This window comes from Aulonocara stuartgranti, assembly GCF_965226115.1.
Source record: "Aulonocara stuartgranti genome assembly, chromosome: 2".
In the NCBI taxonomy this organism is placed as follows: Eukaryota; Metazoa; Chordata; class Actinopteri; order Cichliformes; family Cichlidae; genus Aulonocara; species Aulonocara stuartgranti.
Genome location: NC_138940.1, coordinates 13,547,416 through 13,572,500, shown reverse-complemented (window position 1 = coordinate 13,572,500; position 25,085 = coordinate 13,547,416). Strand labels below are relative to the sequence as shown.

Genomic DNA, 25,085 nt, shown 5'->3' with positions numbered 1-25,085 from the left:
AAAAAAACAACAACATAAGAACTCATATTTTACATTCTTAACCTCTGCCCCCTGAAATGAGTCATTATTCAACCTGAATTAAAAATAAAGACCCTCTCGTTTAGACTTTTGGAGATTTTTTTAAAAACGGTTTTTTTCACTTCCTTACAAATTTTCTTATCAGCAGTTTCCGGTGATCATCACGCCATTCTCTCCCCAGATGGAGTCTGCTTCTCAGACAGTAAAGACAGCATGAGTGGTGACCAGAACAAGGTCACATAATCAATAACCTGGCGAATATCACTAGAGCCCTTCTAATGTAGCATTCAGAAGGCTGGCAGGAAGGTAAAGTAAACTGTCATGGAAAGTAGATGCCATAGCAGTTGCCAGTATAACATTTCAACTTATCCTAGTGCAAATGCCAAAAAAGTCAGGAATGTATTTCTGTTCACAGTTACAGCTAATGAGAGTTCACCAGTCACAAGTAAACTCGGTGACTAAGTATTAAGTACAACACATTCACTTTCATTTCTACAGTCACTGGCAGGATTCAGCAGGGCAGTTCATATGCATAAGCTTATGTGAAAATGTTACAAACAAGACAAATGTTATGACATCTTTCACAAAGTCCAGCCTTGGAGTTGATTGAACAATAAAGTTTAGGTTAATTCTAAGATATTCTCTCCATCTCTATCATTCATTACACTTAATAAAGTTGTATTTAGGATGTAAACATCTATGGCATGTCTTTTGGACTCTGTCGGTATGGATTCTTTGTGCTGTCATTTTCTAATAGTCACGAGAAATCACCAAACACGGGGGTGTAGGGGTGGTGGACTGTGGTTTTGAATGGCAGTTCCAAGCCTATTATGTATATCTAATGTTTCTGGGCTCCTGACAACAGAATTTGATCATCCAGGTCTTCAGACGCAGTCTCCGATAAAAACAGTTCCATCTGAGTTAAGATGTTTCAGAGAAATATCAGCCAGGACTTGATGGACTTTTTAAAGCATCTGAGACCTTTCATGTATAATTTTCATTGCTCTCATTCACCTACATTTATTTCTATTTTACCATAACTTTTTAAGTATTCCCTGTAAAAAAAAAAAAAAAAATCTGGATTATTCTGTGTATAATAAAGAAAAAAAAAACTCTTCGCTTTTACACTTTCATCTATGAAACCAAGGATTTTGTTAAACTGAACAGCTCCACAAACAAGTGTATATCATGCAACCAGAATGAGTTCAAACAGCTGCACATCACGCACGGACACGCACAGGTGCGACAGATGAGTTACCGCTTACCTGACGTAAAGATGACATGGCAATAGCCCTTTTCAAAGGCAATTCACATGCTGTGATGCCTCGAAACGAGTCCCGCTGAGAGACTATTTTACATACAGAGGATGTATGGCTGTAGTTTCCATGAAGGGCCAGTAACCAAAGCCATGTCCATAATTCTACCCGCTATGGTGGGGGGCTTACTCTGTTCTCGCAGAGGTGCACATGGCCTGGCTTTGGGTGATGTGGGAATCATTTTTTAATGTAAATAATCAAAACTATCAAGATGATGTTCCTCATGCCACCTAACTGAAGCCCACTGCACTACCAACCATCCTCTAGAATGATCCCCAGTCCAAGATTTTTTTTTGAGGTCATTGCAAGTCCACTTAAATTTATCTCAGGACTGATTTCTTTAAGCTGAAGTCAAAGATTTTTTTTTTCACTCTTGCTGGCACAAGTTTAAATGACTTAACCAGGCAAATGATTTGCCCTACTTTGTGTTTTCTGGAAAACACCGGCTGAATGCATGACCCACAGTAGTAGAAGATATGCCACACATGCACGTGCCAATTTGAATACAAATATTTTTATTTGTCCTGTAAGCTTGATTTGTAGTAATATGACAGTGGCATTTTTGGCATGCCTAAACACGTCCCCAGTTACGGGCTGACAAAGAGGAGAACACGCACACGTATCTGACAAATCCAGTGTATTTGCAGGAAAGCTGTCCAGCCGATGAACAGCTGGGAATAAACTCTGAACTTCATCCCACTTAAACATGTTATGGCATGGCTGTGTAATGGGCTGTGAAAGTTTAGTTTTAGAGCAGTTTTTAAATAGGAGACTCAAAGAATCCTATTTTATACATAAATGTTGTTTCAATGCCCCTGTGGTACATTTTCTTAAAATAAAATACAGTTTCTATTTTTTGTGTGTTTTTCTTTGACCACGTCTTTACTGACAGCTAATAATCTCCAACACTCTCCAGTTCAATCTCTCTGGATACAATGCACAGATTCTGTTGCCTGGAGACTCCTACAGAAACGGGGAGTTGTTTATTTTTTCATATTTGGGTTAATTTGGTGTATTCTCTACCAAACATTGCATGCTCAACATCTGAAAGGAATGTGTTAAGTATTCTTCTTTTTAGACATGGCACAAAAATAGCTCAAAGACACACTTACACGGTATAAACCAGGACTATATGGATCAACAACATGATCTCACATCACAGACACATAGAAAGACGCACACATCTAAACACACACACACTTACAGTACACGTGTTGCACACTGAGACAGAACAATGGCTTTTTTTCTACATACATTTTCTTTGTCTACATGTTTAAAGATACAAGAATGGTAAGGATTTACAAACAAATTTATTCCTTTTTTTCGCTTCTTTTCTTTTCTTTTTTTACGGGAAAACAAACATGAGACATTGAACTTGAAATATTCTCTTTATAGAATTTTTATTGCAATCTAAACAGTATGGCTTTGTCTAGTGAAAATTCCTATCTGAGCTAGAAAAATAATAATAATAAAAAAACTGAAAAAGGTGTTTTATGGTGTTTATGCCAACTTTATCAATGGTCCTAATAATCCCTAAAGTTGTTCTAAGTCACAGACTCCTGGAACAATGTACGGACAGTACATTGTTCCATCACTAACCACTGAAACGTCATTGGGTCTTTTAAGAATAACCAACATGCTTTGTTTTATTGATTAATGTCCACATAGTGAATAGATTTTGTTTTCATCTACAGTACACCTATTTGAACATGACAAATCACTATGATATTAGTTGGATTAACTGATGCAGGATGCAGAATATTAGTAGGCTCTTTAGGCAGTGAGACACAACAACTCACAGACCAGTTATCCCAGGCTCAGTCTACGGTAACATTACCTATTAATTATGGAATACCTTTGAGGAAGAAACAGAGCATCGGTTTTAGCTTAGCGGCGGTCCCTGGGATGCATGCACGCGCTGAACGAGCTTGCTGTGTGTCTTCTGCAGGCCTGGCACGTTTGATTGAAAATAAAAGTTACACATGCATGTCTTTGTTTATGACGAAAGAAATAAGGTCTTACCAGCATTTCTTTGGTCTGGATGTCGATGAGTGACAGTCAAGGTAGATTTGTACATTAAAAGATGAAGGAAAAGGTTAGCTCAGGTGGGATGTGAAGTCAATTTCAATTTCAGCACGTTAATGAAAGTGTGAAAAACACCAATAAGTTAATCAAGTGCTTAATAACCAAATCAACCCGTTGCTAGTGGAGATGAAAGCATGTACCAGCAACCCCCAGTATCCCATTGGTCAATGCTCTGATTGTCTATGGCACCCACACCACCTAAATGATGACAACTTGGTCTGTTAGCTTATGATGAATGAAAATTCACACGTTGACATGAGTTTTTAAAATGTTTAAGCTGTAAAGTTTCTCTTCTGTCAAAACGTAGTCGCAGTCTAATCAGCTGACCAGATTAGAAAAGCTCTTGTAAAACTAGAGGTGGAAGCAGAAAGGATCTCTTTTTTTTCCTATTTTTCGCAGACCGTTTTTTTTTTTGGAAGCTTTTGATCTTAAAAGGAATTACAAATCATATTTTAATGTTTTGGATTTATTCTGGCATTTCCACAAGTTTGGATGCTTTGAACATTGGCACCATCATCAACCATATATGCCCACTAGAAATCCTAATATCAAATACGTTATTCCAAAATTGTCCAGTCTTGTATCTTTGAACGAGTGCCTACATGCTACCAACAGCGTTGACTCAAAATGAAACCCTCATTTACAATTCCTTTGCTAGAGGAGATGATATGAAGGCACGTGTCCTAAAAACTCAATTGTTGATTTCTTGTACTATAAAGGTCTACACGAGGTTTGTAAAAGTCGAAAACACCCATTGATTTAAACAGAACATGCTCCATCAACTGGAAAACGCGGTGGAAGTGCCATTTAAACACAAAAGTAAGCAGACACGAATCCACTGTCGTCCAATGCTGTTCTCCACGATGGCCATGCTCCGTCTGTTCTTAATGGGCGTGAACAAGTGCAAAACAACTCAGGTGTAAGAAATGTGAAAGTTTTACAACTACTGCGGTAAAGAAAAGAGGAAGAATGACACTGTCATCAAAGAGTAGAAAAAGCAAAGTAAAGGTTCTCTACAAAGGCAGTGTGTAGCCTCTAACAGTTTGACGAGGACACCCCCCCCCCCCCCCCCCCTTCCCCAAATTCATTGTGATCCCAAGAACCTCAACATGCCCCGAATCTACACTCAAACCCCAACAAATAATTTCCTCAGTCTCTTTTCAGTTAACCCAAAGAACCCTTCCTCCCTCTGCCCCGCAGCCTCACCCATGCCAGACCGGACCCTGATTTTAGGGTTCATTTGATTTGTTTTGTGTTTTTTAGTTTTACTTCTTGAACATGTCCTGTAGAGGTCCAGGCAGAAACTTGAGGACGGTGTCAAGGATGCTCTCTTCGTCTTCCTCATCATCATCTCCGCAGCCTCGCGGAATCGCTTTCTTCGGGCGTGTCAGCGATCCCTCGCAGGCTTGCTCCATGGCCGCTTTTTCCTCTGCCTCCTTCTCTTCCTTCTTTTTTAACCCATACTGGACGAAGGAGGAACACCGGTGATGTGCAGGGAAAAAATAAAGGGTCATTAAATGACGAGTGAGACCCACCTCTGTAATCAGACCTAAAATGACATGCAGCATCAGTGCCAGTCTGGGGTGTAACATGTTACAAAGTAATGCGCTACTGTAATAACATTACGTTTTTCAGGAACGCAGTAAAGTAACACGTAGCGATATAAAATTTCTTCTTTTCTTTCCAGTCTTCCCAGTATAGGTTTTTGTTTAGCGTTGAATTGGTTTTGCCTTTTGTTTCGTACTTCAGCCACAATAAACAGCTAACTTTTGGTTAAGAATCAAGTTTTCATTTTGCGTGTCTGCGTTTGGGTCCTCCTCCTCTGTCCAAGGAGTCGGAAGCTGACTGTGACAGAAAGAAAAGTATCAAACAAGTCTGTGTTTCTAAAGTGGAATCATCTCTTTGAACTTTTCTTTGTGTTGTTGTGTTCACATTTAAACTCTAACACAAAAATTGCATGTGCGTCCTCATTAGGCTCGGGTGTGTTGGCGTGCTGGACTGTAGCCTCAGGTTTATATTGTTAGCTGGTAACTAAGTAATTTCTGTGTGTTGCAGCTCAAGTAGCATACAGTAGTGTAGCAGTTTCTCCAGCTTGTGCATTACTTTTGAGAAAAGTAACAAGTAATGTGTAACGACCCCAACACTAACCTTGTCCCTGATGGTCTGCCGTACTTTTTCCCTCTCTGCCTCCATGCGGGCGTGTTTTGCCTTCCTCTCCTCCTCCTGCTGCCTCAGTGCCTCCTGTCGCTCCTCCTCCTTCTTGGCTGCATCCGGGTCCTTCTCCTCCTCCCCGCCTAACATCTTACCCATGTCTTTGGTGGCCCCTGGACAGAAAACATAGAAATACTGTAAGTTCCTTCATCGTTATTATTTTTTTAAATCCAGATGTTAAATGTTTCCAAAACCGAACAAATAAGAAAAAGAAAAATAAGTTGCAGCAATAATTTCACTTAAGAAGAAGTCTAATAATACATTTGTGGCTGCTATGACGCAGACCGATTCAAAAGATAACATGTACCTGACACCTGCTTCTGTCATGGTTATCATCATCATCATCATCATCATCATCATCATCATCATCATAGTTTATTTACATAGCACTTTAAAAACACACAAGGCTGACCAAAGTGCTGAACAATAGAAATATAAGAGATACAGTAATAATAATAAATACGATAAAATAATAAATATAGTAAAAACAAAACACTTTTTTTTTTAGTCAACTATTAAAATACTGTGTGTTTGCATTTCTGAGGATTAGGTGGTGAACAGGTTCACCCAGGAGCTTCAAGGTCCGTTGGAAACAAGACGGAAGAAGAACAGCCAGCTGGAAGAGCTTCAAAGAAACACTGAGACAGAGGAAGACACATTCTTCCATCTGCTGTGGCCATCTGTTATCTCTATCTGTACCTCCGCCTTCTGCTACTAAACATAATTCAGACTGAACGTAAGTTTTCAAAGTTTCTGGGCACAGCGTGTGGTGAAAAAATGAGACTTTATTATTATGAAGGAGATAGACTTTGGGCCTTTTTATACTTACAAATGAAAATATTGATCAATTAGAAAAAAATCTGAATGAAATCAAATCAAATATTTAACATCATTTATCAAACAAAAATGCTAACAACCTCTGATTACAGAATAATTAGGTACACATCCCAGTACAGGGTCGGAACCTTGCATGCTTTTCATTAAAAGTCTAAGGTTAACACTTACAATAGTAGAGTGGTGTTATCGGTGATGGTTACAGTCAGATACAATCAATTCTCAGAAATCTAAAAAACTAAAGCAAGCTGAGAAGTTCCCAGAGCAGTAAACAATTTTTTTTTCTGAAAACATTGATTCATTCAGATTCATTCATTGGCATTTTCTGTGTTACAAATACATTTTTTGGTTTATATCATAAAGAGATTAAAACTTAAACCACTGAAGGAAGTCTTTAATCTGCCTCCTCCACATTCTTGGATACGTTTCCCACACACTCACTCTTACTTACATTTGTCACTGGAGTTGCCTTTCAGATGTGAAAGCCACTCCCTCCGGTCTATCGATATTGCTGTTGTTACCTCCGTCTGATCGATAGTAAATACAGGACCACCTGAGAGTGTACAAATTATGGATTGTCCAGCAGAGAGAAAACTTCATCTGAGTATCGATCTGCCTCTCAGGGACTGGTGAGAGGACAGTCTGGCTGGCAGCCTGGTTTTCCAGCCTAGTGCCTTTCTTAAGCCTCACAAGCTGAATATGTCTTACTGCTCAGGCTGCTCAGGTTAATCATTGGAACATAGTCTTCTTGCGGTCCTCGATATGTTCATAAATACAAATACAATCTACAAGGTCTGTAAGTGGCCTGTTTGGAAGCAGATGGGGTCATTAAATATTGATTTTATCCATCATCATCAATTACAAACTCTATAATCTATCACAGATATATTGCAGTTATTTATTGTTATAATGCAGTAAAAACCCGAGTTAGTACCTCTCTTGCACAAGAGTCTAAAGAGACCAATTCTGAGTAAATTACTCAGAAGAAACGTGGCTTTAAAGACTCTGTGGTTCTCTCCTGGGTTTGTGAGCCTAGGGGCAGCTGCTCCTGTCGCTCCTCAGCAGACTCATGCAGTGGCCCTAATTGCCCTGCAGCGCTGTGTGGTGGCAGCAAACCTGCAGATGACAAATTAGCGCTCAGCTGGTGGGAGGGGCAGGCTGTGAAATGTTCCCTGTAACTTGCTGAGGAGGTGGGTTAAGGTCAGAGTGTGTGCTGTGGAGCTTTCATTGTGATAAAACACTCAGTTACACCATGTGTGAGCATGTACAGCTCATGAATCAGACGACCTTGGTTTTTGCCTTCACCTTAGAAATAGCTCAGTAGTTTTCAGATCCTTTAAACAGAGTATTTATCGCATGAGGTTTGCTTCTTTGTTCATTTGCAAAAGGACAATCTGTTATGCAGCAGAGCTCCAGTTATTTAAAAAAACAGTATGCAGCTGTATTCTCGCTTCAGATTATTTTTGAGGTGATGTCCAAGCACCGGACATTTCATGTCTCATTGTGATTTTTTATAGTACTGATGGAACAGAGTGAAGTTCTTTTATTGTTTTTTGCTCCCAATGTGTTTAGTAGGCTCATTCGCTGACAGTTATCTGTATCCATGCAACATGGGTTACAACACTTACTTGAAGCTGTTTACCAGAAAATATGTTCACCAACTCAATGGTAAGTGTCAATAAACACAAAGTACAGCTGAGTCTAATAATGATGTTTTATGGTTATAGTTTCTTAATCACAGTCTTTCAAGTCAAACTAACTATGACTACCTTTCTGGATCAAATGCAGGAACAGCCAAGTGATGTTTCCACCTGCCACCATTAGCACGATTAAAAGTTTAAGGTGTTTTGATAAGACTGTGCATGGTGAATATAATCTGTGTCAAGGATGCTCTCTTTGTCTTCCTCATCATCATCTCCGCAGCCTCGCGGGATCGTTAAAATAATTTCCCAGAGAGGCAGAGCATTTCCCTTTGCCCTTTTAACCACTTCAAAGAATGCATTTAGCCCGACTCTTGTATTTTGCTCATTTCTCTCTCTGCGTTTCAGTCTGTCGTTCCATTACCGTCACTGCAGTCCTTTCCTTTCCTTTCCTTTCCTTTGCTTCTCATCCATCTCCCTGCTCCACCTTCACCACCTCCAACAATCCATTAGAGGCAAGCTCACAGATTTCCTCTGCAGACAAAGATAGGTAGTTTGAGGCTAAGTGCTCTAACGCCCTCAGTCCTTGCAATGTGCATTCAATCACTCATTACTTCACTATTTCCCAGACTCAAGTCTTTGTGCCACAGGAGCTGTAACGTACAAAAGCTCTGGGTTGGAAGGGGCAGAGATATGGAGCGTGATGGTTGCAGCACGGCTTCATCAGCATAAACTAGCTACCCAAAAGGCAAACAGTGGACAGCAGAGAGTCTCTGCAGATAAGATTTGATTGATTTAATAAATTTGGCTGAAGCTGATTAAGGAATGAAGTGGATAAATGTCTCAGCTGTATGTGGACAGATAACAGCAGAGAGAGAGATGCTCGTCATTACAAGCAGAGAGCTTTTACAAGGAGTAATTAGCAGCTGGGAATGAAAACCTCAGAAGAGGCTGAAATGGAAACTGAAATGAAATGGAGAGTAGATGTCTTTGTTGTATTTTCTGCAGTATTTGTCATTTTTATCTTTAAGTGCCTCTGCAGCCCTCTGCCCAACTGGAACAATGATTTGTTCTGTGTGGTGGGAGAATTTTATAAGGCATAAAAATTAACCATAAATTAACTAAGAGCAAAAGAAAAACCAAAATTATTGCTCCTGGTGAAAATAACTGGGCATCACACACACTCAAGGATGTGAGAATGAACAACAATAACTTGTCCTGTACAGAAATGGTTGACAGATTTTCTTTTGTTTTGCTGTAAATAGATCAATATCTTTTTTTGGTCTTTATTAAATAAATAAATAAAAAGGGTTTTTGAGGCTATCTGGAGAATAACTAATGTTGACGGCAAGCTAAAATTAGAGTAAAAGACATTTTTCCATAAAGCAACTCCAGTAAAACTTCTTTTTTCTCCAGGAAACATACGGAAACCTGCTCTACTGAAAATATATGTTTCTCTAAATAGATCAGTAGACCTAAAAATCATCATCAAGCGGCTCTACTTAATAATCATTAGGAACCGTCATGTCAAACTAAGTGCTAAACTTTACAAAATACTCTGATTCCTCAAACTCTGTCCTGATAATCGAACCCTCTTTTAAGCACCTGGCCTTAATCCTGAAAAATAAAAAATATGAAATCCTAAAAAACGAAGAGCAAGGCATTTTCAATAACCATCATCCTGCAACATTTTCAGGTTGAATCCAGGAAAAAAAGAATTTCAAAGAGATCCATTTGCAAATCAGGTAAATCTGACTGAAAAAGCCTTTTAAAAAGATTTGTCAGACTCTGGAATACTTGGTGAGCAACTACGACTTTCACTGGAAGGAAACTGATCCTGGTCTGGGTTTGTGTTACACCTAGTAGCACAAAAATAAAACATTTCATTGTTAGAGGAAAGAATACATCCAATTATTTATAGAGTAATTATTTAAATACATAAAAAATGAATAGAAACTGAATGATACGACATCAGAGATCTAAATTTGGACAACCAGCAGCGTCCAGATATGGTGGTCACTTGCAACATACACTATCAAATTTATGATGGATAATACATCTTTTGCAGAAAAGATTATGGGTTAACCTAAAAGCACAGCAGAGCTTTAGTCATTTAATTTGTTATATAAAAATCATGTTAAAATAATTTCGTTTGTTTTGTGTTGCATTGTAGTTCTGTATGCATTTGGTAGAATTATAAGAAGCCAGTTCGCAGGACAGTCGACGTCTGTGTTTCAGACTTTCATTCGCTTTGTTTTCACTTGTTTAATTTCATTTCACTCATTTATTATGTTGACTCCATGTTGAAAAAATGCTTCTCCAGTGCATTTAAATGCAATGCCCAATGCAATGGGTACTAAGACAGTCTTGGTACCAGCAGCAATTAGAGACAAAGAGCCATCGCAGCCACAGCCTAAAAAAGTGTGGTTAGACATCAACCTGCTCTGAGAAGCAGAAGGGTTTGTATGTAGAATGATTAAAGACATTTTAAAGACTCAAATATCCCATTCAAATGTGTTTTGATGATACACTGACAAGCTGATTTTTCAGTTTTTCAGTGTTTTAAAACCATGAAATATAGAAACACAAAGTTCTCATGCTCAGTTATCATTGTTTACTCACTGAACTTCACTGTAACGGAAACTCTGACCAAACTTTTCATTTAAAAGAGAACAGATGATAAAATTAATTAATTAATAAATAAAAGACAAGCTATGCCCCACTGACTCCTCCGGCCAGTCAGATGGATGGCAGTGCTGTTGGTTAATTTGTGAGGGGTGGGGAGATTTGAAAAATGAAGCTCATTTTAATAATGGATTACCCTCGTTACCAAATTAGGCCTTCATAATTCACATGAGTGTCTGGATTTGCCACATCGATCAGATATTCGGGCAGCATGACAGGGTAGTTGTTTAACCCTTTGTCAGAATTCCACATTTCCAACTGGGAGCTTCTTTTTGCGGAGTCTAATCGACCGATCGCCATGCCCGCTGGCTTCCTGTCATTACTGTATCCTTATCTTCATCACGCCTGCACAGGAAATGAGAGGAGAAGCGCGACCTGCGTGGTCAGGACCGGTTCACGCTGATCTCTCAGAGAATATCTGAACATCTTTTATTTGAGCTTCTTTATGAGAAACGGCGAGACATTCGCATGTTTGATAACCTCCAGAACACAAAAAAGGCACGGAGTCCATATTAGGAATAAAATGAACGAACTGATGGCAGAGACAAAACATGGGCAACAGAGAGACTCAGAGATCACATCTTATCACTGGGGTTAATGACAAATTTCAAATATCCACATAGCTAATAATGTTCCACCTTAAAATGAAAAGTCACATATTGTTCTGTGAAAACTTGCTTGATATTTTTGCCAGTCCAAAGAACCCAGATTTCTGATAAAAAATAGTCCTGCTCAGATCCAAGCTCTTTGTTTTGAGGGGTACAGTAAGTGTTGGACATGCATGCAATCATTTAATCTGAGGATTAAAATTTGATGCATGTACTATTTCATGATATTTGAGTTAAAAATACAGAGCATCTCTCTCTCGCTCATGTGTTTGTGCAGAGTTTTGTTCCCAGCCTGTGTGTGGATCGATCACGCTGCCCTGGACTGATTAATCCAACACATGGAAACTCTGATGAATGTGATTTGTAATTAAATAACCAGTAAATACAAACTGAGGCCTGCAGCTGAAATCTATACCTCAGTCTGCACCAATGAAACGTTCAGGAGGTCTCCCACAAGTAATGACATTAGTGAGGCTCAGCCTGAGAGTGTGTGAGGCTGGATTAGACAAAGTTTGCTTCCATGTGTTGTGTTTTACTGCACACACCTAAATTAAATGACATTTTTCTCTGTGTTTGTGCAGATAAAGCATAAACCGGAACCAGGCCTCAATCATGTCCACATGTGGAGAATTCACAAAGCTTTCCAAAGGCTCAGAAAATACATCACAGAATAAATGTGCACTGTCGTCTACGTGTTGATGGTTTTCTTTTCAAAGGAAAAATAAGTCTTTTTACAAAAAATGTTTCCACCAAGCTTGGAAACTACTATTTAAAATTGTTTAAGAATTAAGTTATAAGAGTGTCACATCTGTTTCATTGTGTTTCTTTTTAGTTTAGTTTTTTAATGTTGAAGTTTCAGGATTTTTTTCTTTGAATTTATGGGATAAATCTTCACTGAAGACTTGAGGAAAAAAAGGTTCTGGAAGCTGACGCATCAGAAACAGGAAAAACTAGGCAGTGTAAGAATCTGAGCAAATGGTAAATAGACAAAACTGCAGTGACTGCAGTGATGGAAACCTTGTCGTAGACAGGGTCAAGTAACTCACTTACCCACAGCAGGAAAGAAGTCCAATCCATGCAGCCTGAGCCCACAGAAGAGCTTCAGTAGAACAAACCTCTGAAAGCCTTATGATAGAAAGATGCTGGTAGACATATTGTGTAGACCGTGGTCAGACTGTCCACAATGTCCACTGCTGAAGGCACCTGTTCTGTGGACATCAGTATCTGAACTGAAGCTGGCTCCATTAAGAGGGCCAGTCCCCACAGTGCCCCCCATTTCCAGCTTTACAGTAGAAATAAATATGGTTTTGGCCTCTATGGATGATTTTCACTCTAAAATCTGCAGCCATACACGTATGCGTTCATGTTCTCATATTTTAGTCCAGATTAATATCTGAGAGTAAAAAGTTTAATCGATGGAGGAACGTTCACTGGGAAACTTTTCAGGCAATATAACTTGGTCTTGGTGCTTTGGTGTAATAAAGTGGGGGTTCTTCACAATATCGACTAGCTAAAACGTGCCTGATCCACAGTAGGAAAGACAAATATGACTTTAGTAAAAAAAAATGTACATTTCTTTTCACTTTTTTATTCCCTTTCTCCTGTTTATTTCCATATTTCTGTGTTTGTATGTTAATGGCACGAGAGTTCCTCACCTCATTTAAAGCCAGCGTGTAGTTAATAGGTTACTGCTGCCAGCTAGTGTCATGGAGATTATGTTTTGCTTTTGTGTGCTTCACCCTAAAGACCAAAACTCCATACAAAACATATGAAATGAACACTGTGCTCACAATGTTTTCTCCACTGATGTTCCAAATGCCAAAAATGATGAAGTGTTAATATTTAAATGTAGCAGAGTCTTTTCTTATTAAAATAAAATAAAAACAAACATTTTTCAAATAGTTTTATTCAGCGTTAGTCTCCCACTATAAAAAAATATATTAGGGGCATTGCTCTATCAGCTCTTTGCCATGGCATTAATAATTTACCTACCATTGATGCCTCAGCTTCCATAGACGACCTGCTATCTCACTATAACAATGAACTTATCAACCTCTTAGATACCTTGGCTCCCCCAAAAAACTTGAAAACTTGAACTCTTGCTCTGCCCCATGGTATTCATCCGAACTTCGCCAACTTAAAGCTACTGGACGCCACCTGGAACGTCTCTCCAGGAAAACAGGACTTACTATTCATAAGGACATGTGTCTCAGTCATATACAACATTATAAAGAAGCTATTCATCATGCTAAATCTGCCTACTACCCCTCTGTTATTGAATCCGCTAAAGGGAACACACACTTTGTTTTCTACATTACATAATATTGTTAAACCCCCAGATACCTTTGAAATACATACACACTCTGCTGCAGTTTGCAACAACTTTACCAACAACATCTTTATCAACAACTGTCCTCGTCCTGTGATATGGTCAATTGTTCTATCTGCATTTTTTGCCCTTCTCAACTGTCATCCTCTCTATCCAATTTTGAACTTCCCACAATAATTCAGCTAACTTCCATAATTACTAAGTTAAAGTCATCATCGTGTAAACTTGATCCACTGCCGACTAATCTTGTCAAACTCTCATTCCCGTCTCTTGCCCCACTGATTACTAATATCATACACTCCTCTCTTATATCTGGTTCTGTTCCTTATTATCTTAAAACTACAATAATAACACCCATACTGAAAAAGAATGGTTCAGATCCCTCCAATCTAAATAATTTCAGGCCAATTTCAAATCTCCCTTTCTTAGCAAAAATTCTGGAAAAGATATCTAGCTGCACAGGTTCATCGTCATCTCACTGGAAATAACTTGTGCGAACAGTTTCAGTCCGGCTTCCATTCAAGTCACAGTACAGAAACAGCCCTAGTAAAAATCACCAATGATCTTCTGCTTGCAGCTGACTCTGGACTTATCTCCATCCTCATTCTCCTTGACCTCACAGCAGCTTTTGACACTATCTCCCACTGCATCCTTCTTCACAGATTAGCATCTATTGGTATCAATGGTACAGTACTCGCCTGGTTTACCTCTTATCTCTCTGGCCGCTCACAGTTTGTTTAATTACTCACTCACAGATCATGGTCTACTCCAGTTAATTCCGGTGTACCCCAAGGCTCTGTCCTGGGTCCTTAACTTTTTATCATCTATCTACTACCCCTAGGTAATATTTTCAGGAAGCATAGCATCCAGTTTCACTGCTACGCAGATGACACCCAGCTCTACCTGTCCCCCAAACACACAGCTACTCTCCCACCCAGATCCATTTCTGACTGTTTAAGTGAAATCAAGGTCTGGTTTACTCACAACTTTCTTAAACTTAATGGCAATAAAACAGAATTCATTTTATCAAAACTGACTATAGTCCCAACCACAAGTCTTTCATTATCCATTGATAACTCTGTTGTCACACCTTCCCCTCAGGTTAAGAGTCTTGGTGTCATCCCCGATAGCACTCTGTCCTTCACAGCACATATAAATAATATCACTCGGTCTTCCTACTTTCATCTCCGTAATATTAACCGCCTTCGTCCCTCACTCACTCCAAACAGTACTACCATACTTGTCAATGCTCTTGTCACATCTCGTTTAGATTACTGTAATTCTCTTCTCTATGGTCAACCTCATAAATCCCTCCATAAATTGCAATTAGTTCAAAATACAGCTGCTCGTATTATTTCCATAACTAGATCCACTGAACATATAACACCTGTTCTTAAACAGCTCCATAGGCTTCCAATTCACCTCAGTGTTAATTTCAAGATCCTACTTCTCACTTTCAAAGCGCTTCATAACCTTGCTCCTCCATATTTATCCGATCTTCTCCATACATACTCACCCCATCGTACACTCTTTTTTTTCTAAGCCTCAGATTCTGCAGGGTTTTTATTTTTAGACTAATGTCCTTACACGACCACCTCAACACTTCAACACTCCCACTTCATATCAGAATGGTCATGTTCCACCTCAGGACTGAAACCGTGTTTTGTTTTTTGTTTTGTGTGTGTGTGTGTGTGTGTGTGTGTGTGTGTGTGTGTGTGTGTGTGTGTGTGTGTGTGTGTGTGTTTGTTTGCTTGTATATATTCATGAACAGCCAGCTGTGTCCTGGTGAAATAAATGCCACCCTGTTCCAAGGGAAAAGGTCACTGCACTCAAGCACACCTCTACAGGAGCTAAATTACAACAAACACAAACATTGGGGATGGATGGATGGACAGGTGGTTGGATGGATGATAAAGGAATGGATGAATGGGTGGATGGATATTATAAGGAAATGGCTGATGCTGTTTTACTGATGATTCTGATGAATGTGACGACTTTAAAGCTTGAGAGAGGAAAGAGGATCACGGTTACTTTAATCCCATATTTGTGTGATAAAGAATGTGTTCAGATGCAAGGAGGCAACGGTTTGCTGTCAGTAATGAAATTATTTAATCTTATTTACTCTAATATGCCACACGTTAGCAGCATTATTTACAAAAATATTATGTGCTGTGAATCAGGGTTGACATGACTTGGCGTTGTCACGATCCTGGGTCATTTGACCCAGCGTTTCAAGTTTTAGTTTTGTTTTTTTAAATGTTTATGGTTTATGTTTAAGTTCATTAGGTTATCTAAGTTCGTTTGTTTATCAGATTCCCTTGTGTTTTCAACGCCTGTGTTAAGTCTTCCTTGTCCTTTTATGTGTTTCATGTCTGAATGTCTTTTGTTATCAAGTTCATGTAGTCATGTCTGTGTTTCATTATGTTTCCCGTTTTATTTTGAAGAGGTCCTGTGTTCTTAGGTCAAATGTGATTAGTTGTATTCTCCCCTTGTGACTTTGTTATGTTCATTTGTTTCAGCTGTTTCCCTATGTGTTTCCACTTCCCTCATTATCCTCCTGTGTGTATTTAGTCCGTGTGTTTTCAGTCATTCCTTGTCAGGTCGTCTGCTAATCCACGTTGTGTCTCCAGGTATCAACGCCAGTCTTCATGTTTAAGTTTTTTTTTTCCATGTTTTACTTTTAGTTCACCCAGTTTAGGTTTTTGTTTAGTTTCACCCATGCCCTTTGTTTGTATCCATTTTTGCCAGCCTTAATAAACGGCTTGTTTTTGTCCACGCCACGTTTCACATTCTGTTTTGGACTGCAATTGAGTCCTTTTTACAATACATACTCACGTAATGTCACCTCAGCCAGACTGTGACAGGCGTTAAGGCCTACCTGTGCATTTATGCATGTGACTGAACCAATGTGGATCATTAAAATATCACCAGATCACCTGATAAATGGGCATTGGCACTTAGGTCACATGCCCCATAAGCCAGATTCTATGAATCATCAAATGCAGGTGGCATCTTTGCCTGTTGGGGCATCACTGGAAGCTCTAATTTGCATTTGTTCACTCAACTACTTCTGACCCAACCCAGATCTCGGCTGAAGTCCCGGGGTGACCGTGCGTTTGCTCTGGCTGCCCCGGTACTGTGGAATACCCTTCCTCTCGACCTCCGCGCATCTGATTCCATTGCACTGTTCAAATCACGACTAAAAACCCACTTATTCAATCTTGCCTTTCCCTCTAGTTAATATTTCTTTTATGATTTTATTTCATGTACTTTTATGCTCATTTAAATTCTTGTTTGCTCTGTACCTGTTGCTTTCCTATGTATCAGTGACAGCTACCTGCTTGCATACTTAGTACTTGCTTTGGTCCTATTTCTATTATCCTGCTCCTGTTCTCTATGTTACTTGTTAAGCAACTTGGCATACCCTTGGTTTTTAAGTGTGCTTTATAAATAAAGTTTATTATTATTATTATTATTTGTTGGGGAGGAGGCCCCGGGGCAGACCCAGGACAAGCTGGAGAGATTATATCTCTCGGCTGGCCTGGGAACGCCTTGGTGTTCCCCCGGATAAGCTGGAGCAGGTGGCTGGGGAGAGGGAGGTCTGGGCCTCTTTGCTTAGGCTGCTGCCCCCGCGACCCGGCCCCGGACAAAGCGGATGAAGATGGATGGATGGATGGATTATTTGTTGATCTTATTGAGCCAGCTTGTCTGCAGCAACATGTGAAACTGTCGAAACATTACTGTACACCAGAAGCAACTGTTGAAGGCAGCAACACTAGCTCTCTTATGAGAAAGAGCGATAGAAGAGAACACACACAAGGAATAAGCATAGAAGAATCGATTGCAGGAAAACTGAGAAGAAGAAAGGAAGAAGGAGTCAAAGGAGAGGAGCAGATATAAATTAGTCCTGTGACAAAGTGGGAAGGCTGAGCTTTAAAGGAATAAATCTCATTTCATTTTGGCCGGTAGTCACCGAGCTGACTGAACTAGATGAGAGGGCTGATTTAAGGAGGCATAACCTCAGTACCCTTGGGGGACCTTCACTTACAAGAACATTCACTTAGATCTGTTTTAGTTTGCTCTTCGTGAATGAGCCCAATCTCAGCTAGCATAAAAGCCACATGGGGTGTAAATGACAGGCTGAGTCAAAAATATGGAATTGCAAAGGAAATACAAGAGGATAAAACTTATTATCACCATTATTGTGATAAATCTCCTTTCCTGTTACAGTTTGTCAGTGAAATAAACTAAATATGTTTTTTTAAAACCAAAAAATAAGAAACGAGAGAACTAAAGTGCTGCTGCTGAGGTTGGACGTGCCTTTGCATAAATATGCACACATACACAACAGGTTTTAAAATGAGGACAGTGCTCTGTGGGAAACATCTACAGGCTTCTCCACCACAGTACCCACACCAAACACCTAAACTTTCTTTATGCCTTCAACAAATTTCACTTAAAGTATAGATTTGAGTAGGGCTGCCACAAATGATTATTTTGATAGTCGACTAGTCACCGATTATTTTTGCGATTAGTCGACTAATCAGATCATGCATCCATTGGACGTAAAACGTACAGCTTATTGCACCAGCACGCATCTGCTCTTATATAACTATCATTAGCTTACAGCTTTAAGTGTTTAAGGTATGTACTAACTAAAAATAAAGACAAGATGATAGTTTATTAAATTTTGATGAAATTTGCAGATTGTTTCGGTGAAGTTTAATAAACTCCTTGCTATCTAAAATATAACGGGACACCGGAGTATATTCTCGAGCATCTCGCAGTTCTGATAATCAGTTGTCTGCTTGACGTTTATTCAGCTGTGTAAAAACTACAACTTTAATCTCAGCCAAACCGATTTACTCAGGAACAAATAAAATACTAAAAAAAGCCAAACAATAACATTTTTAAGTTATCTAAGTGACTTATATGTGTTTAACCTGAGTAGCGAAAGACGGCGGTGGGTTTGAAAACGATTTGCCGGGAGTCCGGTGTTCTCACGGGCTCTAGTGAGCCTTGCCCCCGGCTAGCTATCGAGCTAGTGGGTAACAGACTTCTCTGAAAATGTAGGAGCGCTTTTGAAAATGTGTGGTGTCTTGATAAACTGAGCAGATATTTGAGGTTTACACAGATGCATTCTCGCCTGAAAATATGTTAAACGTTTATTTTGTGACCCAGAAAGTATAATAAGAGTAATATTAAAACTAACTAGCTGCCGCCATTGTTGGAAACTGAGCAGGGCTGCGCTATGAATTCTGGGACAGAGCTACTTCTTCTTCAGGGTTTAACGGCAGCTGGCATCCTTGTACATGCAGTGCTGCCATCTTCTGTTTCAGTCCGTTATTACAATCTTAAATTATACTACTTATTCCTGCGTCTTTTGGGATCTTACAAAGCTTCAAACGACACGTCGACTATTAAATCAGTCATCGACGATTTTGATAGTCGACGTAATCGTGACTAGTCAACCAATCGTGGCAGCCCTAGATTTGAGAGCTCAAAGCACTGGAACTTGACCCATTTGCTAGTCCACTGAATTAGCCTCAGGGAGGAGGACCAATTTTTGGGAGCTTCTGGTGCAGTCAGGTCAGGTTTCCAGTTCACACATTCATTTTTATGAAGCCAGATACATTTTTTTAAATGCTACTAGAAGCCTATATGGTTGTCAGGTGATAGCTATAGTAATCACAGCCATACATTTTTAGATGTAATTTGTAACGGCCGCCATTTTCTTTGTGAGTATTTATTGCATTGCGTGCTGCGGGGGAAAGCCTGTTCTAATGTTTGAGTCTATTTTTTAGCACCTGACCATCCCTTTTTGCTTCTCATCCGTAAACTCTCTCCATACTCGTTCATGTGATTCTTGCGTAGGTGGTTGAAGAGGTTTGTCGTGTTTGAGTCTGTGGTAGGGACCTGTTTACGGCATAATTTGCATAGTACAGTTTTCTGGTCCGTGTCAGACTTTTTCATAACCAAACCCTGTCCATGCTACAGCAGTAGCCCCTCCTTTAGGAATAAGGTCCTGGATTTGTTTTGACTGGTCCTTCTGTTTGGAGCTACCTGGTTCTGCCTCATCTTCACTGGCCATGCTGGTATTCTCTGTGCATGCATCCATGTGGTGACTGTAAGCACCATTTATAGCTACTTCATGTTTTTATTTGAGGTAATTTGTTTGATGCATATTCTGAAATTTGATGTTTGAGAATGATGTATATAATTTCAGTTTATTTTGAAAAGTCTCAACAGGATCTTGAGCTTTAATATGAAAGGTTTATGTGGGAAAATAAACAGAATAAGCAGATGGCGGAGTCACACGATTGTTTTTGCTAACGAAAGTACGCATAGAAACAGTCATCTGTCTGTCCATAGTGTGGTTATTTTAAATATAAGCGCAAGAGAGAACTTTAAGAAATTAATATAGCCACTACAGTGACCATCAAAACGATGAAAAAATATTGCCATAAACAGTTTATTTTGCGACACCACGAGACAAACAATAGCGTAATAAGAAAACGATAGATGTTTTCATATTGGCATCCAATATATATTGTCCTATTGAACAACCCTACTTCTGCTGCAGCGGCATCCCACAGTGGAGAATCAAGCGTGACTCCCCAAGAAGACTTAGCTTGAGCAAGTTGAAGACGATCTTAAATGACGACGTCTACCCCTTGAGTAAGCAAAGGTCAAGGCCACAGATCACAAGGCCTGGAAGTGCATCGTTGACCAAGATGGAAACCCTACAACACCCACGGCAATGTATTGGCTTCATGCACGACCTCTCCTGCTGACTGCCAGCTAGGGACAAAAGATCTCTCCTTTACTTTCTACATGGACTATCTACATGCAGCCATGTGATCGAACATACACTGTAAAAAAAGTCAGTAAAATATACAGCAAAACACCGTCAAATTCCAACGGTAATGGAGCGTAAAACCAAAAACTTCCTTTTACTGTATTAAATAGATTGAATAACCGTTAATTGTGAGACTGGATAAAACTTTGTTTTTTACTGTAATAAAATGTTGAAATTATAAATATTTTCTGTGAAAACAAATAAATATGCATACATTTTACAATTACATATTGTAATGTTGAAAATGTCTGAAAAACTTAGATTTTACGGTATTATTTGAGTAAAACTACATCTTTTGGGGTTGTGCACATTGGAATTCACAGTATAAAGCTGTAGATTTTTAAGCAAACAAAAACATTCATTTTTACAGAAACAAGATGTTAAAAAATAGGGTCCACCGTAATAATACAACCAGTACATACCATTAAAAAAAAGCAAATATCAGCAGTGAAAGACAATAAAACTGATAGTATTTTTTTATTTTAAAATTCAGATACTGATATACAGATTAAAAGTTAGGCCTGCAGTATATCATTGTTAACCTTCTGATAAAAAAAATCAACAGCAAAAGAAGATGTTAAAAATAAAGTTTATGGTTGTGAATAAAATTGATTTCAATAATCTTTTTTAATTATTATTTTAAAACAACTTTATGTTGTTGTGTTTCACGCCATATTATCAGACCACCTTAAGTGGGTCGGCCTTAAATTTTGAATTTGTGTGATCGCTGTTGATTGGTAGCTAAACTGCTGGTAAACTGTGTACAGACGTTTTACGTTCGAATTGCAGAGAAAAAAAATCTGGTAGCAACATTGTGCAGTATGAGCGAACCATTTCACCAAAAAAAGGGGAAGCAAGGTAAGACGTGGCTGCAGCGGTCTGCAGACGTGACTTCCGAACCTCCTAAAGAAACAAAGAGCGACGTTACATTGCGGGATGACGTCACCTGAAAATGACCAATAGCGCGGCGCGCTGCTGAGCTGTGTGCCAACCGCTCTTTTTTTCATGCAGGAGACTCAAGTTGGCTTCGCTAACGGACACAGTTTTGAACTCGTATATTAGCGCCATTTATTGCTGCTTGGACCACAGCATCTTCGGAATTTGTAGACATCCTGGCAGCTTACAATTAGTTCGAGGTGAGGTGAGTACATGCAACTTCAAGTTATCTCTGTTATAAAAATCCACCAGCCCAGCGTTTATAGATAATTTTAGCAGTTCGTTTTTTTATGAGTGAGGTTGTGAATTTAGTTAGCATTTGTGAGTTGAGTTAGCATTACTGTTGCGAGGGAAGCATTGCTCTGGATTAGTTTCTGTATATGGCATGCTTAATTCGCTAGGGAGGAATTACCAAAGTACATGGAGTTATGTTAACGTGTAATTTCTGTGGTAAGGTAGTTCAGTCATCAAGGGGCTACGTGCTTCATTGTAAACTGCATCGGAATGAGCCACGTTGTTTCTTTCGGTGTATTGAAGCAGGCTGCAAGCAGACATACACCAGGTATGGCGCGTTTAAGGCTCATTTTTACCGAAGACACTGCCCCCACCCATGTCACTGGTGTGGTGGTGGTTTCTTCGTTTACATGTGCAATGGCGATGTGTGAACGTCAGTGTCAGAACTCTAAAGAGTTAATAGCTCATCTGAAGAGCCATATTGTGGAAGGACACGTGGTCACTTGTCCAGTAAGAGGATGCACAAATACCTTTAGAGTTAAATCATCTTTTACTGCTCACATGTCACGTAAACACAGAGTTTTCAGACAGCAGCATTGGTGATTTATATAGAGAGTCTGCATGTCAATCATCATCTGTTCCAACCACATCAGATGACTTTGTACCCTTGATTTCCGAGCCTGCTGCACAGTCTATTACACATGAAGATAACATGGAAATGCCCCCTGAATTCTGTGATCTTTTTCTGAGAAACGTTTCACTATTCTACTTAAAATTGCAGGGTCAGTTTCTACTGCCTGCTTCAACCATACAGAACATTGTAGAGGAAATGCAGAACATGCATGAGTTGGGACAGACATACAGTTTGGGTAAACTTGCATCACTGTTAAAAGATGGCACATCATTATCAGAGGAGGACATCAACAAAGTCTGTGAGTCTGTCAAAAGCTATGATCTTTTTTCTGCATGTCATACCGGGCTATTGAGGACAGTGCACTCCAGAGCTCAGATCTTTAAAAAAGCCTTCAACTATGCGGAACCAAAGAAAATATTTTTAGGGAGAGATGAAAACAGAAAAGATAGGTTTGCCTATTATGTGCCTTTAAGAGAGACTTTGAGATGTCTGCTAGAGTCTGATCTGTGGCAGAAATCAGAAGAGCCCTCTACTGAGCCTCCTGCTGATGTTCTGTGTGACATAAGTGATAGTAAGCTGTTTTAAATAAAATGATTTTTTTGGTCAAAACCCATTGACTTAATTGATTTCTATCCATTAACATCTTACATGAAGTATGGGTACCAAATGGTTCCATTGAAACACAGTGTGCTGTCACAATAATGGTGCTGTTAGTTTGGTACTTACGAAACACTGTATAAAAGTGTAGTATCAAGCAAGATCAGCTTCATATTTTAAGACCAAAGGTACCACTTGGTGTAAATTGACCTTTATTCACATTCTTTTGTCAGACATCTTGGAAATGGGGGGCAGCATAAGGAGTTCCATTACTAAGGTGCTGCCGGACCTGTCTGCCTCAATCCTTGAAATTGTACTGGAGGCACTACAATCATTAGGAGTGGAGACATCTGAGAAACAAACCAGTAAGTATTATGATTTCATTGCACAATAGCCATGAAGGACTTTCTGTTTTTTCTATTATGCTTTGGCCAAGGTCCAAAAAGTACAATTAATCTATTGTTTGTGATATTGTTTTACAGCACCAAATATGGAAATTTCAAGCCAGGCCAGCATATCGTCTCCATCTGTTTTAAGGTTTAAGGGTGGTGGCACAGCTAAGACCCAAGAGTCTCTTTCAAGGTTAGTAAAGTAAACAGATTCAAGAAGATATTTTACACATTTCTTTGTCGTCTGTCTCTAAATCTTATTTTGTCTTTATTATGATTAAAAAGGTTTGTTTTGTTCCTGCCCTTTTCAGACACTGAATTTGAGCAGAAACCATAAGGATACTCAAAGGACCTGTGACTCTCAGGAAATGGTGAGATTTCAGGTCATAATCTTTTTTTTTCCATTAAATTAATTTTCCTTTTTCCCTTTACAATATTGCTGTTTTGTTTTTGTAAACAGCATCAAATGAGAGAGACAGATGAAACAGTTTCAAGACAATGGCAGGAAAAAAATGCTGAAGATTGAAACAAACCTTGGCTGGAAATATTTGGTATGTGTTTTACCGTAAATCAAATTGTTGAAAAACATTCAGCTACACTGTAACACAGGGAAACTTGATTTGCACTTATTTTGTTACTTTAATTTCTTGTCTCATTATTTTTGTCAGTTATTATTGTTTATGGGGTATGCCCTTCTTGTTTTCCTTCTGAATGCAGAAGGTATCTAGCCAGTCCACAATGAAAGCTTCGTTGCACCCCATGAGTCTTCTGGCAGAAATGATGGCGGCTGTATTCTTTGGTTTCCCTAAACATCACACCCTGCCTGTTTATACGAGGTACTTCAATTAAGTCTGCACCCAAAGATTCAATAAGAGGTAAGCAGTGGTATTATTCAAGTTTTGCTAAAGAAAGATGGACAGGAGACACTAATCTTAATCAGCCGAGCTCAGGTTCATGTCCAGGTGAGCAGTTTCATACGCTATAAAATGTAGATTGAATGATAGGTCTCATCACCATGCATTCAGCCATTAACTTCAAGTTCTATGATAAATCAATACGAAACTTAAATACGTTTTCCAACAAATTATGATTGTGATTAGGGCTGCGTTGTCTATGTATCACTTTTACATAAGTAGATTTAAAGTATAACTATTGCCAAAACGCAACCTGGGCTGTTTTTTTTTGTTGTTTTTTTTACTGTATCGATTTTGATGTGCTCAAATTTATGCCCCGGCCCCCTAGTATTCCCATTCACTGGCTATTGACCACAAAACAAAATCACGGTCAATCTCAAAAACGGCTTGTTTGTCGTAATTATGCTTTTAGATATATGTTTGTCTCGTTTACAGTAAAAAAAAAAAAACTGAAAAAAACAGCCCAGGTTGCATTTTGACAATAGCTATCCTTTAAGAACTGTATATTTTACACTTAAGAAATCATTTATCATTAGATCTGGTTTTGGCAACACGTTTTGTTCATTTCTGTGCATTTTGCTCAAGCACTGATCAAACTTTGTCCATTTTTTTTGCTGCAGAGGGGATCCTGCCAGTCCAAAGTGAACTCCTGATGGACATTGAAGTACTCCTGCAGAGCTTGTATCTTCAACACCATGCACATTAGAAACTCCACCGAGTCCTTTCCTTCACCAAGGCAGGACCCAGTGACTCATTACTGTTGATAGGTCAGGGGCAGGTAATATTTTGTTTCATG

General features: G+C 39.1%; 1 protein-coding gene and 1 long non-coding RNA gene across 6 annotated transcripts in view; one reads left to right on the top strand and one right to left on the bottom strand.

Moving 5' to 3' along the window:
- Positions 1–25,085, bottom strand: part of cplx2b (complexin 2b) — a 67,965-nt gene that overhangs the window by 124 nt on the left and 42,756 nt on the right. For 2 of the 3 annotated variants that reach the window (XM_082551954.1, XM_082551953.1), the window contains exons 3-4: positions 5,568–5,743; positions 1–4,882 (exon numbers count right to left, since the gene is read on the bottom strand). The exon at positions 1–4,882 is cut by the window's left edge and continues 124 nt beyond it. In XM_082551954.1, coding sequence (XP_082408080.1) covers positions 4,685–4,882; positions 5,568–5,743 — 374 coding nt within the window. In that variant the 3' untranslated portion in view covers positions 1–4,684. Of the gene's footprint in view, positions 4,883–5,567; positions 5,744–7,398; positions 7,581–25,085 lie in introns of all 3 variants that reach the window. The other variant, XM_082551955.1, reaches the window with a different exon arrangement.
- On the top strand, positions 20,619–24,205 carry LOC309717511. 3 transcript variants are annotated; one of them, XR_014279711.1, is made up of 7 exons: positions 20,619–21,443; positions 21,597–21,726; positions 23,220–23,351; positions 23,469–23,568; positions 23,687–23,746; positions 23,836–23,926; positions 24,093–24,205. It is a non-coding gene; the product is annotated as an uncharacterized lncRNA (long non-coding RNA). The 3 variants fall into 3 exon arrangements; XR_014279712.1 differs by lacking the exon at positions 20,619–21,443 and having other exon boundaries at positions 21,486–21,721; XR_014279713.1 differs by lacking the exon at positions 20,619–21,443 and having other exon boundaries at positions 21,487–21,726.